Source organism: Hemicordylus capensis, chromosome 1 (genome assembly GCF_027244095.1).
Source record: "Hemicordylus capensis ecotype Gifberg chromosome 1, rHemCap1.1.pri, whole genome shotgun sequence".
Taxonomy (NCBI): domain Eukaryota; kingdom Metazoa; phylum Chordata; class Lepidosauria; order Squamata; family Cordylidae; genus Hemicordylus; species Hemicordylus capensis.
This window is the reverse complement of record NC_069657.1, coordinates 292013924-292037929: the sequence shown is the minus strand read 5'-3', so window position 1 is coordinate 292037929 and position 24006 is coordinate 292013924. Positions and strand designations below refer to the sequence as shown.

Here is a 24006-nt window from a genome sequence, read left to right as displayed (position 1 = left end):
TGCACTATGTCCTTAAGTTAACCCAACAGCATTAGGCTAACACAATACTAGGAAGGGACATGGGCTCCTGACACAGGCACAACCTCCTGTGGAAGCATGATTTCCTTCCACAAGCACGCCATTAGTCAGGATGTCAGCCAGTACAGGGGGCTTCCACTCACACTCTTTGGGGTTTTCCACTTTTTCATTATAGGAGTGCTAAATTACCCCAGGCATATAGAACATATCCACAGGCTGCCTTGCATGACTCAAAAATAATATCTCTTCTGCAAGTAATCTCTGATTTCCACTGTTTGTCTTTTCCTGTTGCTCAGTCCATGTCCATCACACACCATTCAAGAGGACTGCCTCACTTTCAGGAATGGCTTTTCAAATTACCAGGGGATTGCAGGGGAAGAAGGAAAGCCCATTGCATAATTGGAGTTCTGCTCACTCTTCATTAAATCCAGCCCATACTGGAAAAATCATAATTAAAAATTATAATTAATTATGCAAAAACAACAACACTGAATGTACATCTGGAAGTTTATCCTCAGATGAAATATTTATGTAATTTTCATAGGGGAGTTAGAAGACTTTTTATAAGACTTGTGAATATCTCAGGACACAGTCCTTGTATGCCCATCTAGGAACAAGCACCAGATCATAGAGAGGAAGAACTCTCTGCCAGATATCTCCTTTTGCGTGGAGCTACTGAAGTAAATGTCAAAGCTGAAGCTGATTTCATAAAGGAGTTCCATGTGCATATCAGAGCACTTGGATTCCAGATATACATAAAAGATCCCCCAATTTTTCATGTATATCAAGAAAGCGCTGAGGGCCTTAGAAGTCTAATTGTATGCCAAAACTTTCACTCTGATATCTACCAATAAGGGCGGGGCGGGGTGAGAAGGTTTGAACACAGGAAATGCATCAGTATGTGGCATCTAGAATGCATTTCAGAATAAGTTAGACTTTACAATATGTGATTGTTTTTCGATTGTGAGATGAAAGGATTCTCCATTAAAGCACATCATTTTTAGAACAAAAATATAGTTGGACCATTGATGTCATTTTTTTTTTGTTTGGGTGGCAAGGAATAATAATTTTTCCTTCTTGTTTCTCTATTTCAGTTTTAACATGGAGCCCAGTTATGATTTTTTGCATATTTATGAAGGAGAAGATTCCAACAGTCCTCTAATTGGCAGTTATCAAGGCTCCCAGGCACCTGAAAGAATAGAGAGCAGTGGTAATAGCTTATTTCTGGCATTTCGTAGTGATGCTTCCGTTGGCATGTCAGGATTTGCCATTGAATATAAAGGTAAATTTAATACAATATATGTTGATTGCATAAAATGTAAACACACAGAGTCTTTTCTTATTTCATCTCTTTCTGTTCATAGCTGGCTGACATGGCAATAAGTTTGAAACTTACTACTTGGTAGTAATTTTGTTTATGACATACGACTCATACCACACAAATATCAGGGCCTCCATTAAACTAGTGAATTACTTACATATGCTTAATGGCAAGCTAATCAGTACCTCATCAAGTACTAGTGATCAAATAAAGCAAGAAACACTGATTGCTAGTGGCACATCTGCGACGGATTTTTGTTTTCAGTCTTTAAATGAGTAGTGTCCTGAAACCTTGGAAGTATTTATTTTACAATTAAATACTATAAAGCATGTGCATGTTTTAATTAAGTGTAGTTATTCAAAACTCCTTTATCTAGAATGCATTAGTTACCTGTACTACAACAAAATAGCTGATATGGTACAAATAGATTGTCAGCAATGAAGAACTTGAAATAGTTACAGCCTCATCCTAAGTCAATTTATTTAGCAGCAAGTCCCATTAAGTTCAAGTAAGTATGCATATAGTTGAAACATTTCTAAGAAGTGAGTCCTAGTGAGTTCAGTGGGAGTTGCTTTCAAGCAAGTATGCCACAGAATACAGGCCTAGTCATGTATGTATCTGTAGATGGTTTTATGTATGCATATGTTGTGTGTTTATTGTGATGTGATGTCCGGTGCACATGGGTGTGGCCAAGGCACCAGAGAGCCCATGTGAGCTCTCAAGAGCTCATTTCCAGCCAGTGTTTGCTGGCTAGCTGCATTTATTTCCCTTTCTCTCCCTCCAGCGAGGGATAGAAAAGGAAATAAATGCACCCAGCCAGCAAACTGGCTGGAAAAGCAATCCGAAGGGCTGGGTCAGGCCCTCCAGTGATCAGGCCATGCCCCTTTTGCGCATGATGTCATGGGCAAGGAGGGCTCATGCGCAAGGAGGTCTCAGTGTCCCTTTTGATTGGTGGCCCAGGTTTTTGAACCCACTACTCAATGGTGGCTCCGCCCTGGTGTGTGTCTGTATTCTCTTCCTTTCCCTATATCTGCCTATCAAGGTCCTTCTAGAAAGTTGAGTCTAGAGGAGCTCCTCATGAATAAGCAAATGCATATTGTACAAACTCGGAGTCTCCCATGCTGTCCCTAGCCTAGCTATTTGTGTCAATTTGGTGTGTACCTAACACACACAAATCTAGAAAGTATCATGCATTAAACTGTTTGAAAGAATTATAGGTGGCATTAAAGACTAAGAAAGAAAAAGTCACAATATGAATTTCTCTTTGCTTTTGTAATTCAAACTGTTTTTTAAAAGTTCCAATTTCATAGTGTTGGGAGGCAGGTACCTTATCTGACTCCACTGCTGTTCTCAAGGATGTCCCTAGAAGAGCAGGGAAAGAACAATGGCAGGGACTCACTGCCACTGGCATAGGAGTAGGGAAAGGCCTGCACCATGGTGCCATCCAACAAACCAGAAGGGGCCCAACTTCTCAGCAGCAAGTTCTCACGAGAGATCAGGGACTTACCCACAGTGCTAGAGCTCAGATGGATTGCTGACAATACCTGTGTCTATTTAAAAGGCAGGCTTTTAAATGGATGACAATGGCATAGCAGGGGACTGAGGCTCTGAGAAGGTGAGCCAGCCCAAAGAGGAAGCTGTCCTGGGGGCAGAGTAGAAAGGGGCTTGGAGGAATCCCTTCTCTTCCCTTCCCTTCGCCTTCCTTCCCTTCCACAGTGACTGAGGGGTGGTTAAGAGGCAGGTTTTGAAGCAAGGCAAACTCAGAGGATTATTGGTGCCAGAGAACTGACAAACAAATACCATAATTTTGGGCAGAAGCGCTGCATGTAAATGCCGCACTGAGAGGGAAAGGCTGTTTCCCCCCCCCCAAAAAAAACCCATCAGAAACACTGCATCACCCTAAACGCCACAGCAAAACCAATTAAATACAGTGAAGAAAAGGGGGGAAAGGAACTCTGTGGCTTCAAGGCCCTCTCTGCAGCATGCAGTCTCTCTTAGGTTGGAGGGCCCTGCTGTGCTGCCGCCACGCCTCCTGCTCAGTAGGGAAGGTTGGACCGGCTCATTTGCTGATGCTGCTCCCCTTCCTCTTCCCTCAGCTTGCTCCTCTTCCACCCCTCCTCCTCCCTGGCCTGTGACGCACCATCTTAAAATGGACTCTTCAACCCTCCTTGCTCCCCTTTCACCTCTCCTCCTCTATGGCCTGTGGCACCACCTTAAAACAGACGGTTGAGTCCACCTTAAAATGGACTGCTGAGCCCAGCCTTGCTGAATTGTCATTGTTCCGCCCCATTGTCCGCTTCCATGGCCTCCTCTTCTTCGGCAGCCTCCTTTGCCTCCATTTGCGAGTCAACCCCACATCCAAGTGCCACAGAGACCTTTAAACAACTTTTAAAAATGTACCTGCTGCGGCGTTTGTACCCCAAATTACGGTACCTGAGATTCAACAAAATGTATTTTCTTTGCGTCTGATTGTTGCACTTCCACACTTTGTGCCAAATTAACAAAACAAAACAAAGCAGGAGTTTCTGCTGAAGAAAAATCTTAAATAGAAATGTGTCACAATTTCAGTACAAGGGAATGCTGTACACAGGCTTAATGCATAGCAATAGAGAACACTTTGTGCGCAAGGTTTTTGGAGACTGATTTGCATACATGTTTATTTTTCAAAAGCAATATAAACTGAAATTCGTTCTACTTTTTCTGTCATCCTTTTCTAGCAAATCAGAATATATGCATTTGCATAGTACATTCTGGGTTATTTCTCTGTAAACATACCATGAACATGCAGATTTTTCTTGTCTCATTAACTGTTTTTCTTTGCTTTGATTTGCATCTTTGCTTAGAATTTTTCAGCTTTTTCTCTTTAGCTTCATTGTAGAAAAACTGTTTAATGTACATGAAAGATGTAATAAAAGGGAACAAAATCTGCTTGAGTGCTCAGGTGTGGGTCTTCAGAGTCTTTCCTAGTTTTTTCTCCATCCACATTAGGAAATCAATTACACACCATAAGTACATGCCTGCTTAACTTGCGTAATTTATACACATCTCAATAATAATATTTTCTTGGTGCAGATATTTCATTTGTTCTAGTGCTGAACACACATACCTCCAAGTATGAACTTCTGAGATTATCCCTTTTTAGTAAATATTGGCTGTTTGATATCTTGTTCTAACCATTTTATTTTATTTTATTTTTACATTTTTATGCTGCTTTTCCTCCGAGGAGCTCAAAGCGGTGTACATTGTTATGTTTATCCTCACAACCCTGTGAGTTAGGTTAGGCTGAGAGATACATGACTGGCCCAGAGTCACCCAGTGAGTTTCTTGGTTGAATGGGGATTCGAACTCGGGTTTGCTGGTCCTAGTCCAACACTCTAACCATTACGCTATGCTGGCTCTCAGCTTTGATATATTTGATACATTGCTTGATGTTATTTCTTTTCCTCCTAAACTGAAAGACTGCTTCCTAGCCAAACTATTCAAAAGCACTGAACAGTAGCAGTATACACACACACACACACACACACACACACACACACACACACACACACACACTCTGGCCAGCATCCTAATTAATGAAATGCTCGCTGAGGACAGTGTTAATGAAATTGCCTCAAGGGTGATTGGCCTGCACCCCCTAGTTTGGGCAAATGTGAGGAATTTATCTCAAAAGGGGAGACAGTTCCAATCAGCCTTAATTTGTGCAAGTGTATGAACTCAAGAAAATCGGCTTGAGAGAGGTTTTAATTAAATAAAAAAGGAGTTTATTTAAAGCAAAAATAATAAGACTAAATAAAGTAGAAGCAATGCAAATATGTTTAAAAATAGACTATTGTAAGGCACATTTGGCTTACAGTTCCAAATTATGTGTAAATTCCCAGGTGGACTAGAGAGGTACTTTAAGATAGAGGGGCAGGATTTCAGAAATAAGAGAAAGGGATAGGTTCAGCCCTGAAGAAGCCAGGCAAGAGGCTATATCACCTGTCCTGAAGAGGGGAACACCAAGGTGTTCTGATGGAGTCTCTTGTTGCAGTCTGCTGGAGCCCAAGGTCCAGAGTGAGAGGCACAAGGGAACACTGAGATGTTTTGCAGTGGGAGTCCCAGTTGACTTTTATTAGAGAATGTTTAACATATGGCTTACAAAAGCAACAGTGAATAGAATTTCCTGATAAAACATGGCCGTGTATGAGGAAACATACTGGGTCATGGAGTTAGGGATACTTATATCCCAAAACATACCTTGAGGGCACATTTCTTTTGTCCTGTTCTGCTGAATGGGGGAGCCCAGACAACTTTTTTGGGGAATGCATTGTTTCTGCGTAGGAATGTGTGTGAATTGCTTATGGCATTCAAGGCTGATTATGAGGATAATTGGAGTGTGCAGGTGCGTTTAAAGAATATCCTGTGCTGGGAAGGGCTTCCCAATAATTCTTTCAAGAGTTTTGATGGGCACCTCTTCAAAGTTACATCACTGACTCATCCCTATTTGTAATGGAGTCTGTTGTCTTAGTTTCCTTGCCTTCTTGGCTTGAGTACTTCCTTAACAACAGGTGTTCTCTCTCTTGGGAGAGGAAGAGGGGAATTTAGATTTAATTCCAAGGCTGAAATAATCTTGAATGCCAGACACTTGCAGTAGCCCTTTCTGGAGTCTGCTTAGCCAGGGCCTCCACACAGAGAGGGAGTGTGGATCTAATCCCCTTTCCAGTTTGGGCCTGTCGCCAAATCTAGGGGTGACCAGTCCACTGCCAACTAAGTGACTTGTCCCCATTAATAACATAGACTTGGAGCTCACTTTGCAGAGCAGCTCCTGAACATAGCAAAAGTGCAATCTCCAAGCCTGGAGATGCAGTTGCAACCAGAGAGGCTTGTGGGAGCAGGCAGAATAAGTTCAGCTGGTAACAACAGGTTCTGCTAATTCAGCACTTGTGCTGGGATGGAGGGGATTTTGGTTAGCTCCTCTTCCCCTGTGTACCGTATGTTACCCCCAAATATATCCCTAATCACACAGCCCTCAGAGATGTATTTTGGGTGACATAGAGGAATCCTTTAGGGCAGGGGTGGGGAACCTTGGCCCTCCAGCTGTTTTTGAACTACAACTCCCACCATCCCCAGCCACATGGTTGGGGATGGTGGGAGTTGTAGTTCAAAAACAGCTGGAGGGCCAAGGTTCCCCACCCCTGCTTTAGGGAAAGGGAGATTGTCAAAATGCATGTCCCCCACCATGCACACTCTGCAGCTGTGCTAGTCTGAAAACTATTCCACAGCACTAGTGCTTCTCACAAAGCACAGGTATTTAGTTAAGATGCCGGCCACAGTGGGAACTGTTTTCCCTGTATTCGTACAGAGCTATGCTGTATTCATACAGAGGGAACCCCTTAGGACTCATCACCACCAGTGTTATGTCATTCTATTTTCTCCTCTGTGTACATGGGCAGTGTACCAGAGCAGTCTGGGGAATAGGAGGACCCTGTCCATGCCTTCCATATCTCCATCCAGTCCCTGCTCAGTTCCATAAGTTAGGTGATGTCTGAAATTCACATAACTTAAGCAGAGGAGCAAGACCAGATGGGGATATGGGATGCAGAAACTCCCATTTCCCAAATGGGCAAGACATATTAATTGTCAGAGGTCATGGTGCTTCACCCTGTGATAGCTTTGGGACCAAGGGTTGGGGTAAGCTGGCATCCCTTTTACTGCCTGCTCACCTTCATTTTAACTTCTGTCCCTGGCCATCTGAAGGTTTGCACTTGTGCTCTGCTCTCTGGAGTGTTATCAGAGCAACATGCTTGTGCACTTCGTGAGCTTTGCTGGTTTTGAGGGGCAGCTAGGAAGTCAATTTGAATATCGGGATTGGATCAGATCTACCCCAACCTTGCCATCCTCACACTGAGCCTTTGACTCACTATACTAATCCATGGAGTTCTAACAGTGCTATAATGGAAAATAAATGTTTCATAAAGCCTCCACTGGCTTCCTGCATTTAATCCTATGGGTGCTTGTAGACAAGCATTCCTACTGCTTCACTTCTCTCTGTCTCTTTTAATTAGAAAAACCACGGGAAGCTTGTTTTGATCCTGGCAACATAATGAATGGAACTAGAATTGGAGCAGACTTTAAACTTGGATCAAGCATTACTTACCAGTGTGACTCTGGATACAAGATTATTGATCCTTCCACTATCACCTGTGTTATTGGTGCTGATGGAAAACCTGCATGGAACAGAGTTTTACCGTCTTGTAATGGTATGTACTGAATCTGAGACTGTTCTCTTTCTCTGAGTGTGGACTAAAGTGTAATCGGTAAGTTCCTTTTCAGCCTCCACTTAGAATAACAAGCAAACAGAAAGGAACTCTGGCTGACCTGTCCAGGCCCTTCAGTATCTCGATCTTAAAAACCCACTTCTTCATTTCTACAGAATTTTTTTTAAAAATTTCTGCCTTGAATTTTCCCATATCTTTGCTCTTCTGAACAATTTTGCAGTATGTGATTTTTAAAAACCTCAAATGAGTAATTGAACAAATACATTTTAGTGTAATTCAGCAATTCATGTTGAGGTTTTACACTGAAAGCGCGAGTTACAATATCAGTCGCAGTATAATTTACAGTTTCGGTATTAATTGGAAGTTGTTGAGAGCCATTTGGATATATAATAATAATAATTATTATTATTATTGCTACATAGTCAGACAGGTGTTATTGACTGGTTTGTTTTATCCAGATATCGAGTCCTTCCCAAGGACCTGGGATGGCAGGATTTTATCATCAATACTGTTGGTTATTATAGATATCATCGCAGAATATAGGCTGTTCCCAGTAAAGATGCTTTTTGTAATTGGCTGATGGTGATTTCTGTGGCCCCTATGGTGTTGAGGTGCTCTTCAAGGTCTTTTGGAACTGCACCCAGGGCGCCAATTACCACTGGGATTATTTTGGTCTTTTTCTGCCACAGCCTTTCAATTTCAATTTGTAGATCTTTGTATTTGGTGATTTTTTCTATTTCTTTTTCTTCTATTCTGCTATCCCCTGGTATTGCTATGTCGATTATTTTAACTTGTTTTTCTTTTTTCTCGACTACAGTTATATCTGGTGTATTGTTTGACAGATGTTTGTCTGTTTGTAGTCGGAAGTCCCATAATATATTTGCATCTTCATTTTCTTCAACTTTTTCAATTTTATGGTCCCACCAATTTTTGGCTACAGTTAGCTTGTATTTTTTGCAGATGTTCCTGTGTATCATCCCTGCTACCTTGTCAAGCCTTTGTTTGTAGTCAGTCTGTGCGATCTTTTTACAACAGTATGCGATTATGATGATTATTATTACTACTACTACATTTATATCCCGCTTTTCCTCCAAGGAGCCCAGAGCGGTATACTACATACTTAAGTCCTTTGGTCAGCAAATTATCTGTAGTCTCTTCTCCATAGACACTTATAGAGCCAATGAAATGAAAATGAATAGGAATTGCATAAATAAATGATAATTAAAATTACTAAGAATGAATGTGATTTTTTAAAACTTTAGTTATTAATTTAGCTAAATGAAAAATAACAGTTTGTATTAATGAAAACAAATGGAATAATTAAACAGCACACAATCTCACCCCACCCACCCCCTATACATATAGCAGATTGGAGAACTATCATTCACTATCAGTCAAGGGTTCTTTACTGAAATGGAATTCTACATTAAAAAAAAAAGTCCTTACTGGATCTGACCAAAGATGCTCCTGATCCAGCATTGTGTCAACGGTTGCCAGACAGATCATTTATGAAGCCTGCAAAGAAGTGCATGTTGGAAATAGCTGTCCTATATTGTTTGGTCCAGTACATCATAAAGATATACTGAATATGAAAGTTCATTTTTTGTCCCTCATGGTTAATAGTTATTGAACAAGATACCCTCTACACATTCTAATCATTTAAAACAACAAAAACATCTAAATTGGATCCATTGCCACCGTTTGTCATAATGAATTCCATGTATTATTTATGCATTGTATGAAAACATCCTTAGTTTTGTTTTTGTCCTGAACCTAATGCTGATCAGTTTCATTGGGTGATTCCATTTTGAGAGAGACTAAATTTCTATCATGTTCCCAAAGTCATCTTTTCCCCCTCAAGTAAAAATCTCCAACCTCTTAAGTCTGTCTTCACAGATAAGGTGCTCTAACTTGCTGATATTTGCATCTTTCTGTAGCATTTTTCGCTCTACAATATTTTTCTTGGGATGGGGCGATTGAAACTGCACACTATATTCTAAATGTAGGTGCACCATTCATTTATATAATAGCGTTGTAATATTTGCTATTTTATTTTCAGTCTCCTTCCTAATAATCCTAACATCAGATTTTCGTTTTCACTGTCACAGTACCTTGAGCTGACATTTCCAATGAGCTTTTCACTGTGACCCCAAGATCTCTTTTCTGAGTAGTGACAGCCAATTTAGACCCCATCAATGTGTTTATGTCTCTTTCAAGTGCACCACTTTGCACTTATATTGAATCTCATTTGCCATTCTATTGCCCAGTCACCCATGTTTTGAGATACTTTTAGAGCACTTCTCAGTCTGCTTGGGATTGTGCCATCTGTAATAACTAAGCATCATGTGCAAACTGGACTGTTTCACTGTTCATCTCTATCAATTATAAATCAGTTAAATGACATTGGACCTAAATAGGTATTTGAAGGATCCCACTGTATGTGTATTTCTGTTGTGAAAATGGTCTATTTAGTCCTGCCTTCAGCCTCCTGGTTTTCCTTTAACCAGTTATCACTGGTTAGTAATAACAAGGACTTGGGCTCTTATCCTATGATTTCTGTTTTCTTAAGTAGTGTTAGTGAAGAACTAGCACATATTTGTAAATCAGCTTTCTTGTTTCTCATTTTGCTTTTAGTTATTTCTCTTCACAAAGACCCTTTTTTTGCACAAAAGATTTATAAAAAGTTGGTACAGATCAATTTAAAACATTTTCACGTACATGCCATCATCAGTTTACAATCAAGGACAGAAAAGACCTCTTTTGTTCCCCATCTGTTAAATTCCTTAACCAGGCAGATAACACTCTGTTCTGTGACTGGCGGAGAGGTTGTTATATTTGGTAGGTTCTTTAGCTTCTTTAGCTTTTTATAATTTTCAGTTTTAATTTGAACCTAAAAATTTTTTTTAATTGACTTTTTTAAAAAAAAAATAATTTTATTACTTGTATCTGTGTCTATCTTATTGTTGAAAGCCACCCCAAGCATTATTGCACTGGAGGGGTGGTGTATAAATAAAATAAAATAAAAGCAAGCTTCTTGTGCATTAACTTCTGAAAAGAAATGTGCAATGTATAAAATTCAATGTTTAGGTTGCACTTCAATTTAATCTGGTGGACTGCTGAAAGATAGATATAGAGAACATCTCGTGGATATGAGGTATAAAGCACTGAGATCAAAGCCCTGGTCAGTGCATATGGGGAAAAGCATGAAGGCAAAGTAGTGCCTCCTAAAATATTTCGGGATTGGAAGAAATTGACAAAAAAGGAAAATGAAGCATTATTTATAGAAAAGTTAAAACAAGATGTTAATGCTTGAGAAGCATTAAGATAAAGGGAAAGTGTGCTATCGAGTCGATTTTGACTCCTGGCACCCACGGGATCCTGTGGTTTTCTTTGATAGAATACAGGAGGAGTTTACCATTGCTTCTTCCCACGTAGTATGAGATGATGCCTTTCAGCATCTTCCTATAATACTGCTGCCTGATATAGTACCAGCAGAGATTCTGCCAGTCTGTGAAGACAATACTGAGCTAGATAGACCAATGGTCTGACTCAGTATATGGCAGCTTCCTATGTTCATACTTTGTAACTGGCAACCTTTCTGCTTGTTAGTCAAGCATTTCCCTGCTGCATTAGCTGATACTATAAGATTCATTAGTCTGTGCCTCTCTCTCCCTCCTTTCCTCATTACCTCTCTGCCAGTCAGGAACAGAGTATTATCTGGTTAAGGAATTTAACAGCTTGGGAACAGAAGAGGTCTTTTCTGTGTTTGATTGGAAACTGATGATGGTGTGTTCATAAAAAATATTTTTAATTGATTTGTATCAACTTTTTATAAAACCTTTGCGCAATAAAGGTTTTTTTTATGAAGGGAACTGAAATGTTAATATGCGCATTACATCACTGATGTATCAGCTTTTAGTTATATGACATTGTCCCATTAAAGAATATAAAAGGAATAAATATTTTTATATCAGCCTATGGCCTTATGTCTAAAATAGTTATATTGTTGGTTAAATAAAGGTTGGCTCAGCCTTCCATCCTTCCGAGGTCGGTAAAATGAGTACCCAGAATGTTGGGGGCAATATGCTAAAAAATCATTGTAAACCGCTTAGAGAGCTCCGGCTATAAAGCGGTATATAAATGTAAGTGCTATTGCTATTGCTAAGTGCTATAAATCCCATGTTTGCCATTTTCAGTATTGAAATACAGTGTCAGTGTTCATTGCATTTTTCCTTTTTTAATCATATGTGTTGTTTTAAAAGTTGTGTTAGGAACATAACAATCCTTCTTTAGTTATTGCTCAAATCCAGGGGTATAATGGTGCAGCAGAGAAATGACTTGATTAGCAAGCCAGAGGTTGCCAGTTCAAATCCCCGCTGGTATGTTTCCCAGACTATGGGAACACCTATATTGGGCAGCAGCGATATAAGAAGATGCTGAAAGGCATAATCTCATACTGTGCAGGAGATGGCAATAGTAAACCCCTCCTGCATTCTAGCAAAGACAGCTACAGGGTTCTGTGGTCACCAGGAGTCAACATTGACACAACGGCACACTTTACTTTATCTATAATTGAGTGGATGGGTTCAAAGAACCCAGGCCCCCCAGCTCCTGAGGGCCCCCCAGATCCACCCCTCCCTATCTTCTTCATTATCTCCCTCATTCCAAGGCGCCACTGGAGAGAGGGTGAACACGGGCCCCCTCTCACCTAGCTACACCCCTGCTCATATCCAAATATATTCCTGCTGGTCACCTTCAGCTCTCCAGCTTCAGCCCTACAGAAGGCTTCTGTCCCTTTAAACAACTTGCTGTTTTCCCTTGCTCAACCCATATGCTCCTCAAACTCTATATTTAAACACCATTTCTCTTTATTTCCTCAAATTTCTCCTTAAAACCCAGGTCTGTGACTTTTTTGGCACAACCACTTGGTCACCTACTGAAATGAAACCTTAAGTATGTACAGTATAGCTGAAGTAAATATGTTTTATTCCCCTGTTCAGCCTTTCCTCCATTTTTGTCCCTTTCTCTCTGTTGCCTCCTTGGCATAGTGACTTGTGTTCTTGCTGTTACCTGTAAAGTACCCTGAAAGTTGATGTCATAATGAAACTTAATAAACAAGTGATAAATAAGAAATGAAAGATTTCCAGATGCATGAAATCTTTAAAATTTATTTTTAAGTATAAAAAATAATAAATTCTGAACTAAACTGGGGGGGGGGGAGACTCATCTTAAAATGTAAGTACATGCATACAGCATCTTACTTTTTCTTTCTTTTTATTTATTTTTAAAATGGGAGAATGGAATATAGACAAAGCTCCAAAGAGCTGTAAGGCAGGTAGAAATAAGTACAACCATTCGTTAGCTTCAAGGGATTGAATAGAGGAAAATAGCCATCTACGTGCTTCAGATAATTTGTGCAAACTATGGGTTCATTGTGAGGCTGGGAAACTGCCTTTTAGTTACACTCCCTTAGCAGGGACCCCTTCCTGTGGTGATGTGCCCATATCCTCTCACAAAGAGGATACTCCTCCAGAGGGTGGAGTAGTGGGTGATTCTTAGTAGTGGGTGATTCAGTAATTGGGGGCATAGAGAGATGGGTCTGTGACCCGGGTGTAGACCACATGGTTACTTGCTTGCCTGGTGCGAAGGTTGCAGATGTCACACTGCATCTAGGTAGGGTTTTAGGCAGTGCTGGGGAGGAGTCAGCTGTCGTGGTGCACGTTGGCACCAACAATGTTGGGAAATGCAGTCGGGAGGTCCTGTTAGCCAGATTTATGCTGCTAGGTAGCATACTGAAGTCCAGGACCCCCAGGGTGGCATTCTCTGAAATGCAACCTATTCCATGTACAGGGACAGCCAGACAGGTGGAGCTGAGGGGTCTCAATGTATGGCTGAGAGATGGTGATGTCCGTTAGGCACTGGGATAGATTTTGAGGAAAGCGAAGCCTGTACAAAAGGGATGGGCTCCACTTGAACCAAAATGGAACCAGACTGCTGGTGCTAAAAACCAAGAAGGTCACAGAGCAGCTTGTAAAATGTCCAGCAGGAACAGGGTGGTATCTGCTTCGGTCAGCAAAATCCCCTAAGGTGTGAGGGTGAACATGTTTCATATAAACCAGAAGGGGACAGAGCAGAGCCAGGAGTTAAGCAGAAGGAAACACAGGACAGCTTGCCAAATAGATCAAATGATGGTAAGGGAGATAGCACACGACAACGCCAGGTGAGGGACCCAGCGTATAGGTGCTTATATGCCAATGCCAGAAGCCTCCGAGCCAAGATGGGTGAGCTGGAGTACTTGGTTACTAATGAAAACAGATATAGTAAGTGTAACAGAAACCTGGTGGAATGGTGAGAGCCAGTGGGACACAATTATTCCTGGATATAAGCTCTATAAAAGGGACAGGGAGGGGAGAGTTGGGGGAAGAGTGGTGCTGTATATCAGATGGGATAGATTCCAATAAACTAGAAAACCTAGGTGGACCAGAGTACCCCACAGAATCATTATGGGTAACATTACGATGACTAGAAGGAAATGTGTTACTAGGGTCATGCTTTTGCCCTCTGTATCAAAAGCGCTGAGAGTGAACTGGAACTTGAGAAACAAACAAGAGAGGCGTCAAAGAGAGACAGGGCAGTAATAAAGGGTGACTTCAACTACCCTTACATAGATTGGGCACATTCACATTCAGATAATGACAGAGAGTCCACATATCTGGATGCGCTAAATGACTGTGCCTTAGAATAGTTAGTTGTGGAACCAACCAGAGGGATGGTGACTTTGGATTTAATCCTGAGTGGTGCCCAGGACTTGGTGTGAGATGTCAGAGTTACAGAACCATTGGCTAGCAGTGACCATAGTGTGATCCAATTCAGCATATATGTGAGTGGAGGATTGTCAAGGAAGTCCAACACAGATGTGTTGGACTTCAGAAGAGGAAACTTCTCAAAAATGAGGGGACTGGTAAAGAGGAAGTTGAAAGGGAAAGTCAGGAGGGTCAAATCACTCCAGAAAGCATGGAACTTATTTTAAACCACAGTACTAGAAGCACAGTTGGAATTTATACCAAGAAGGAGGAAAGGTACCACCAAGTTCAGGAGGATGCCAGCGTGCATAACAAGTAGAGTCAGGGAAGCTATAACAGGGAAGAAGACTTCCTTCAGATAATGGAAGTCCTGCCCAGGAAGGAACATATATTCTGGCAAAAGAAATGCAAGGACACAATTAGGGATGTAAAGAGAAAGTTTGAGGAGCATATAGCTAGAAGTGTCAAGGGGAATAACAAAAGCTTCTTTTAATTTCTCAGAAGTTGAAAACCTGCTAGGGAGGTGGTTGGAGCCTTAGACAGTGAGGGTGTGGAAGGATTTATTAAGGAGGATAAGGAGATTGCAGAGAAGCTGAATGAGTTCTTTGCATCTGTCTTCATGGCGGAGGATACTGACCATATACCCTCTCCAGAATTAAGATTAAGAGGGGCTTGGATAACTTCATGGAGCAGAGGTCTATCAATGGCTACTAGTCAGAGGGCAGGATGCCTCTGAATACCAGTTGCAGGGGAGTAACAGCAGAAGAGAGGGCATGCCCTCAACTTCTGCTGTAGGCTTCCAGTGGCATCTGGTGGGTCACTGTGTGAAACAGGATGCTGGACTAGATGGACCTTGGGCCCGATCCAGCAGGGCTGTTCATATGTTCTTATGTTCTTCTGCACACATACACGCACACATACATGCATGCAGATACACACACACAAATGCTAAGTGGGGAGAATAGGTGAGGAATAGGACTGATAATGATATTCCTTCTTAAAGAATCTGTTTGTTATTCATGCTGGAAATTATCTAAATAACTTTCCTCTTGGAAACAATTCTCTTGAGACTCCATGTTCATTTGTTTACATGGAAAACTGTATTCTATTTAGGGTTGCCGCGTCAGAACCAACCCAATAGATTTGTGGTTTGCATCCAAAGATTTGCATTATGCAGAAAACCTGGAGTTCTGTTTGCTGTGGCATCTGAGAAAGGGAAATGGGACATAAGGACCAGAAATGAAACAGATGGAAAAAGCTGTGGCTGCCTGTGTCCTGCTTCATCAAGAAATTTTCAAGGCAAAAAGGAATATCTAGGTTGTGACCTGGCAACCTTCATTCCATTTCTAAAATACTTTGGACTTTATCTGAATGTTAACAAGGAATCTGACCATCTTCTACTATCTGGCCACTGAAGTTTGTAGGAGAATAATCATTTCCACATGCTACTTAGAATAATATCTACCATAATAAGCACTATAATGGTGTTTTAAAAAATTGTTCTATTTTTAAATAGAAGGCTGGTGTAGGATAATGATTTATATGTGTATACTATGAACCAGAAGTCACAATTCAAATCCTGAGTGCTCTTCGACAAATCACAGTCATTCAGCCTTAGCTCTCGGTAGCATGGGTATAATAACATTCTCCTGTCTTACAAGACTGTTGGAAATGTTTTTTGATATAGCACTGCTATAAAGATTCTTGTTAATTAATCATACTTCACAGATATATTAAACTCTCTTCAGGCTTGTACTTCTGGGTGTTCATCACAATGTCAATGATGAGCATGATATGTAGCCCTCCATCACTGGAAGGATTGTGTCTGAAGGCTGTGTCCCAGCACAAGAAGCCTTCTGTGTCCTGGTGCTGAAGATTTCTATGCACAGCCAAGCAGGCACGGAGAGGGAAGGTGGGGTGATTTTAGCATTTCTCCGCTGCCTCCAAACACCCTTTATACTAATAGAAATCTGTCCCTAAGTGCTGTGTGAACCTCAGGAACAGTTTTAACATTAGCGTAAAATACTTTTGGAGGGAGTGGAGAGATTAGACAATCACACACACACCCTGCCGCCTTCCCTCTCCGTGCCTGCTTGGCTGCACATAGAAATCTTCAGCACCGGGACACAGAAGGCTTCTTGTGCACGCACACAGCCTTCAGACACAATCCTTCCAGGGACAGAGGGTTACACACCATGCCAGGCAACATTTTCCCCCTCAGTGATGAGAGATTGCCTCCCCTCTTGCTGTTTGGAAATTGGACCACCTCTATTGCTCTTTCTTTTATTTAACTTGTTTTGGTGGGAAATCCTACATGGTTTCTATTACTGGAAGCCATAAGCACTATTCTGACACTATGTTGTACGTACATTCAGGTGTTTGTATACATGTACATGTTTTTGAGTAAATGACTGGACATGCACTCCTTTTAAAAGTGAACTTGGATATAAAGGTAAAGTGTGTCGTCCAGTCAGTGTCGACTTCTGGCGACCACAGAGCGCTGTAGTTATCTTTGGTAGAATACAGGAGGGGTTTACCATTGCCTCCTCCCACGCAGTATGAGATGATGCCTTTCAGCATCTTCCTATATCACTGCTGCAACCTCTGGCTTGGTAGTCAAGCCATTTTCCCGCTGTGCCATTAGGTGGCTTGAACTTGGATATAGACCCTCTAATTTACAGAGTAAAGATAGAAAGTGTACCACTGTGCTTACATTGAACACAATATGTGAATAACTATGCTTTTGTACATATCTGTACTGCATACACTCTACACAGATTGTACCTGCATTGAACTTAATGTTGCACATGACTTAAGGTGATATGGAAATAAGGAACAATTGCCTAAGTGTAATTCTGCTCAGCTACAGTCATTTCATTGAATTATTCACCCACACAAGGTTATAATGACATAATTATTTTAGTGGATATTCATGGTTTGGTTGCATTTAGACCAATGGTCTGACTCAATATATGACAGCTTCCTATGTTCCTAGAATGTGCACTTCTGCTAGACATAGTGACTAAGATCCTAATTTCCATTATGCTGCTGGAATAGAACTCAATCGGCTTTCCTTTCTCCCTCTTTCTTCTGCACTGCCTTGCACACTCTGAAAACCTGCTCCTGAGAGTTGTGGAATTTTCAGAACAGGTTAGCATGTGGCACAGGGGGCTGAGGTAAGAAGGGGAAAAGAACACCCACTCTTCAGCAAGCAAAAGTGCCTTAAATGTGCATAAGAGCAGAAGCAAGCCTTCTTTGTTCTGTTCTTGACAAAGAACCAAAGAAGGCATTTGTACAATTTGGAATCCAAGTCATAAAGCCCGAGATTCTTGGGGTCACAAGATTCCCAAAGTTTTAGATCTTTCTAAACTTGCCGTTATCGAAGATTAAAATGATTTTGTTGCTTCCAATTAGCAATGTGCAAGTCTAGTGTTGTATTTTTGCCTTTTTTATGTGTCATCAGCATATTAAAAGCATTCACCCACAAAGGGAAATGTGCAGTTTTTCACAATAATAGCCTTTTCTAAATTGCTAATTCATTCATAAGTTAGTTTGGAATGTAGTATTTTGTTTGCTTTGTTTCCCATTAATTTAACACACAGTTTTTGTTAGTAGTATGCATTCATTTTGGAATGAATGCTAAAATGCATCAAGCAGGACTCATTTGTTTTGCTCATCATTTTTCCCAAGATGAACACAAAGCAGTCCTGAGGGAGCAGTGATCCATTTCAGCATTTGAGTCTCTTTTGGTCTATTTCCTCGTTTATAGTTTCCATAGGCAAATAGAGTTTGGAGGGAGAGAGGGACTGAGGAAATGTGAAAAATGTCAGCTTAAACTCTCCAGTCTTGAACTCAAGATACATTCTAGCCAAAGTGTTCAAAATCTGATAGGGCTTCATGAGATACAGAACCTCCAATAATCCAGTGATAAACTGTCATGCAGGAGGAATGTGATATCTTCATTCTACTGTCCATTCCCAGTGGTGATGGGAACATAGAGCTGCATAACTGTGCTTTCTCATTCTGTAAAGTGTTTTTGTGTGAACGTGTGTTAGAGGCTTTAGAATCTCACACATGCTTTTAATTAAGTTGCCAACCATAACTTCCATGCCATATAAGCTCTAAAGATTTTGTGCAGTCCGCTATATTATGCTGGCATTGCAAATGAGGCTTTATGCACCCTGTTGGGCATAGCCGGCTGTCCTTATCTCCAAGGTCAGAGTGGCAAGGCGGTCCGAGGTGGTAGGGACAGGCTGCAGCTGGGGAGAAGCGGAGGAAGGACCTGCCAATGGGCAGGGACTCAGTTCCAGTGGTTCTCCATCACCCGCAGCAGGCCAAGGCTTCAGCTGTGGAGCTGACAGAGGATGGCTGGGGCCCTGAAAGGGCCATATGGGAGGCACGCGAGGATGACATCGGCAGCGCGTCTCCCAAAGGGAGGGGGCCTGAGGAAGGAGGAGAGGAGGAGGCATTGACAGCAGCTGTAAGGGATAAACAATTACAGGGAATAAAGAAGGGCATTGGTCCCATAATTGGGAGTGGGTGATGCATACCTGTGAGGAGGCATATAATTAGCCAGCCAGGGATGAGAGGCTGGCTAGTGGTGAGTATCGGAGGCCCCCTGGAGAGGGGTCGATACAAAGAACAAGCAACTTGGGATGGAGGAGGCACAGGGTGACGTTCAATCCCCTCTCTGTCCTTGCTCTGAGACCAGACCTGGTAAGCCCAGGTAGGCTGGTTAAAGCGGATGAAGGGACATGTAGTCAGACACACCCACAATTTGCCTTGGCCTTTCAGCTCCACAGTAAGGACATGGGGTTTATTTGTAAGTGTGTGTGTGTGTGTGTGAGAGAGAGAGAGAGAGAGAGAGAGAGAGAGAGAGAGAGAGAGAGAGAGAGGTGAGGGTTGGTGTCTACTCATTAGTAAAGGTGTGACTGCATGAGCCTTATTGCTAAAGCAGCATAATATACAAGATTGTACAAAGTCTTTACATTTTATATGGTGCAGAAATTAAGATGAGCACTTAACCTGCAGTTTCCACATGTTTAGAGAATCAGTGAAAACTGAACTCTCATCTTAAACCAAACATATCTGGATGACTGAATTTGCAGGCTTTGGGGGAAGCAAGATCTGTTTGGGCACTGTGGGAAAGAGAAGTTCCCAGTAGCTCTTATGCATCCCTGACTAAGTGGAGCCGTCATATTCATGGGCAGTATATCTCTGATGTAGAAGGTTCATGTTCAAAGACAGTCCTTCTGTGCCCTTGCAAAGCCCTTGTGACCTCACTGCTCTCTCATATTCTTTCCCAAGTCCATTTGCCACTTTACCCACTTTGTGTGCCCAGGCAAGATTCCTTGCCACCTTGCTGCTGCCTCAGTAGAGGGAGAAAAAAAGTCAAGCAAGGAGGGAGAAGGGACCATTTATTTAAGTACTACAAACAGTCACAGAGTGCTCCTAGAGTCTCATTATCAAACTACAGTCAGAACCACAAAGTCATTATCCAGAACTTGACAGACTTGCCACTCCCAACTCTGGCTCCAGAAACCTCAGTGGGCAAAATCAGTGATAGATGTTCTCCTTAGTTGATTTTACCCTGTTAATATGGGGTCTTCAGAGGCTAATAACAGAGTCAGATGGGGTGTATGTGTGTGTGTGACTCCGTGGTGGCTATTCCAGTGGTGGTGGGGATACAGCATCGGTAGGTCAGCAGGCCGCTACAGGAGAAGGGAAAGTAGAAACTTAATAGCTGTTTCTCCTTCCAGCTGGCTTGCCAGCTCATTGATCTTTGGGAGAAATGCCCATCACCCACAGAATTTCACCTTGCTATTTTGTAATGCCAGTTCAGTCCAAAATAAATCTGAGATCATTCATGACTTGATTGTGGATGGAGGAGCCGTCGAGACCTGGTGTTATATGGTCTCGGGAAAGACTAGTGGTCCAGTCTGGTCCCAGCTTCTTCCAGTTGGATACTCTGTGGTGGAGCAGGTGGGCAGGAAAGTGGTGTGGCTGTAGTCTACAAGGATACCATCTCACTTACTAAGATCCCTGTCAGGCAATTGGCCTATACTGAATGTGTGTACCTAAGCCTAGGGACCCATTATAGACTGGGACTTCTGTTGGTGTATCAATCACCTCGCTGTCCAACAGAGTTCCTAACTGAGCTGACGGATCTGGTTGTGGAGTTGGCACCAGAGTCATCCAGACTGTTGGTAGTGGGGGACTTCAATGTTCACTTTGTGACCAGGTGGTCTGGAGCAGCTCAGTAGTTTATCGTGGCCATGACTATGGGCCTATCTCAAGTGGTCTTGGGAACAACACATGATGCTGGTCACACAGTCAATTTGGTCTTTTGCTCTGATCAGGGTGGTGTTCCATGAGTGGGGTCTTCTGATATTTCCCCATTGTCATGGATGGACCACCATCGGGGTAAGGAAGGATTTGCAGCCACAATCTACCGCTGCAGGGGTGAACGACCAATTAGGCTGGTCTGCCCAAGAAGGTTATTGGATACAGTAGGATTCCAAGAAGACTTGGGAAGGTTTGGCATTGGCTCTGCTGATGATTCTATCAATACTCTGGTGGAAACATGGAATAATAAACTCACTAGAGCAGTTGACACAGTTGCTCCTAAGCGTCCTCTCCAACCTGCTTCATAATTAGCACCGTGGCATAAGGGTGTGCAAACAGGTTTGATGCTGAACTGGTTCGACTTCGAACCAGTTTGGTTTGACCATTTGGAGTTGAACCAAACCACCCCCTGTTTGAACTGACCCCAGACCCAACATCCCTCGATGTTCGCAAGTTTAAACTTGTACAAAAACAATACCTTTACTCCCCTCTGGGGAGTTCCTGGAGGTGGTGGGGGAGGGGTCCATGGAGGTTTCCCCTTCTCCCAGAGGCCTTCATCGTGCCCCCACTCACCCGTTTGGGCACTCTTCGTCCGGTTTTTAGCCTTCACCCGGCGGGCATTATGGAGGCCATGTGTGCAGGTGCGCGGCCTCCATAATGGCCGCCAGGCTGCCGGGTGAAGGCCAAAAACTGACCAAAGACCGGCCGAACTGGCTGAGGGGGGTATGAGGAAGGCCAGCAGGGGGAAGGGGAACCTCCACGGACACCCCCCTCCAGGAATTCCCCTGAGGGGAGTAAAAGGTTTAAAAAATTCCAAAATGAAGCTCATGAACCCCCCCCCCCAGACTTAACCAAACCGGCGGGGGGGAGTTCGAGGGGGTGCCAAACTGAACTGGCTCTGTTGAGTTCAAGGCCGGTCTGGCCTCGAACCAAACCGAGCCAGCCAGTTCCATGCACAACCCTACCATGACATTCAGAGTAATTATGGGAGCTGAAGTGGCAAGCAACTAGAGCACAAGTGGAGAAAAACTTGAGGTTAATTTGATAGATGAGACCACAGAGCACATTTCAATATTTATGCTCTGGCAATACAGATGGCAAAATAGGGGTTGTTTTCTGTCCACATTTTTTTTGCATGTTCACATCCAGTGGAGTTTTCTAGGGCAATGAGGGGACTAATAGATGCCCCCTTCCCCTTGAGCTCTAATTTGGAATCTTTGATCATCCGCTGTGACATTTTTAATGACTTTAAAAAATATATATCTCAACTTTGAAACAAACTGGATTCCACATTCATTTCAGAGTCTACTAGGGAAGTGTCCAGCACCTCCTCTTATTGGGTGAGATTGGATCATTTTCAGTTGACTCCTGAGGATGTGGACAAGCTGCTTCCTCATGACCTACCACTTGTTCTTTTGACCTTTGCCCAACTTGGCTCATTTCATCTGCCAATAGTACTATCAGAGAGGGTCTGGTAATTTTAAATGCTTCTCTGAGGCAGGGCAGGGTGCCTCCTTGCCTTAAGGAGGCTATCATTAGACCTTACTTTAATAAACCTGCACTGGATCCATCAGAGGTAGCCAATTATAGACCTGTCTCCAATTTTGCATGGTTGGGCAAGGGGATTCAGAGAGTGGTGGTCTTTCAGCTCCAGGCAGTCTTGGAGGAAACAGATTATCTAGACTCATTTCATACCGGCTTTTGGCCGGGCTGTGGGATTGAGACTGCCTTGGTTGGCCTGATGGATTATCTCCAATTGGAGTGTTGATCCTTTTGGATCCCTCGGCAGCTTTGATATCCATGGTATCCTTCTGGGTCACCTGAGGGAGTTGGGATTGAGTGGCACTGTTTTTCAGTTGTTCTGTTCCTACCTCTCTGGCAGATTGCAGATGGTATCACCTGGAGACCTATGCTCTGCAAAGTAGGAGTTAATGTATGGAGTTCCACAAGGCTCCATACTGATCTACATAAAACCACTGGGAGAGATCATCAGGAGATCTGGTGCAGGGTGTTATCAATATGCTGATGACACCCAAATCTAGTTCTCCATATCAACTTCATCAGGTATTGTCATAATTTCCCTAAATGCCTGCCTGGAGGCAGAAATGGGCTGGATGATGGATAACAAACTGAAATTGAATCCAAATAAGGTGGAGATACTGACTTTGGCGGGATGGGGTCAGAACTTGGGAGATGGTTTAGATCTGTCTGTTCTGAATGGGGTTACACTCCCCAAGAAAGACAAGTACATAACTTGGGAGTGCTTCTAGATCCAAAACTCTCTCTGGTCTCCCTGGTAAGGGCAATAGCCAGGAGTGTTTTTTATCAGCTTTGGCTGATAGGTCAGCGATGGCCATTTCTAGAGGGAAATGACCTTAAAGCAGTGGTACATATGCTGGTAACCTCCAAGACTGACTACTGTAATACACTCTATGTGGGGCTGCCTTTCTACATAGTCCGGAAAAACAGTTGGTACAGAATGTGGAAGTCAGACTGGTCTGTGGGATTAGCAACATGCACAGAGGTCACTAAAATGACCTCCACATGAGTGCAGAGGCCTGAATTGGGCCGAGGAAGCCGCTGCCGGCCCTGCCTACTCTGGGGGAGACTGACAGGGGTGGGAGTGAGCATCCCCGCCATGGCCACTGTTACTGCAGACGGCAGCAGCAGCACTTGTAAGTAGCTACTCACTTCCCTTCCTTCCCCTCTATCCTTAGGACAGTCCCCCTGCCCCTTTACTGGTAAAGGAGAATCCTCATCAGATTCCTCTTTACCAGTAGAGCTCTGAGCTGATTGAACTGGGTCTAGCTCAATCGGGGCAAACATGAACCAGGCTGGGTTAGTTCAAATCTGGTCCAGATTCTAGTCGAATTGGCAAATCCAGTTTTGTGGGCATCCCTACCTGTTAAAAACAGAGTGTCTCCATCTCTGGCTGTTTTTAAAAAGACCATTAAGACACACATGTTTTATCAGGCTTTATGTTTTATCAGGTGTACATAAGTAAAAATACAACAAATATAATACAACATCATTTTAATTAAAACTATGATATAAAACCAATTAAAATTAATTAAATTGGTTTTATATCATAATTTTAATAACAATGATATTGTTTTTATATGTTGTATTTTTACTTATGTACACCTCTTAGAGATGCACATTTCAGGTGTGATGGATGGATGGATGGATGATAGGAAAAGACTTGGATAGTAGTTTAGTTATGATCAATCATTAATGGGGATATCAATGAAAAATACTG

The 24006-nt window shown here is 42.4% G+C and overlaps 1 protein-coding gene across 9 annotated transcripts in view; it reads left to right on the top strand.

Moving 5' to 3' along the window:
* The window catches only part of CSMD1 (CUB and Sushi multiple domains 1), a 1678033-nt gene that overhangs the window by 1414758 nt on the left and 239269 nt on the right, over window positions 1-24006 (top strand). For all 9 annotated transcript variants that reach the window (XM_053286225.1, XM_053286224.1, XM_053286226.1 and 6 more), the window contains 2 exons: window positions 1113-1300; window positions 7387-7581. In XM_053286225.1, coding sequence (XP_053142200.1) covers window positions 1113-1300; window positions 7387-7581 — 383 coding nt within the window. The remainder of the gene's footprint in view (window positions 1-1112; window positions 1301-7386; window positions 7582-24006) is intronic.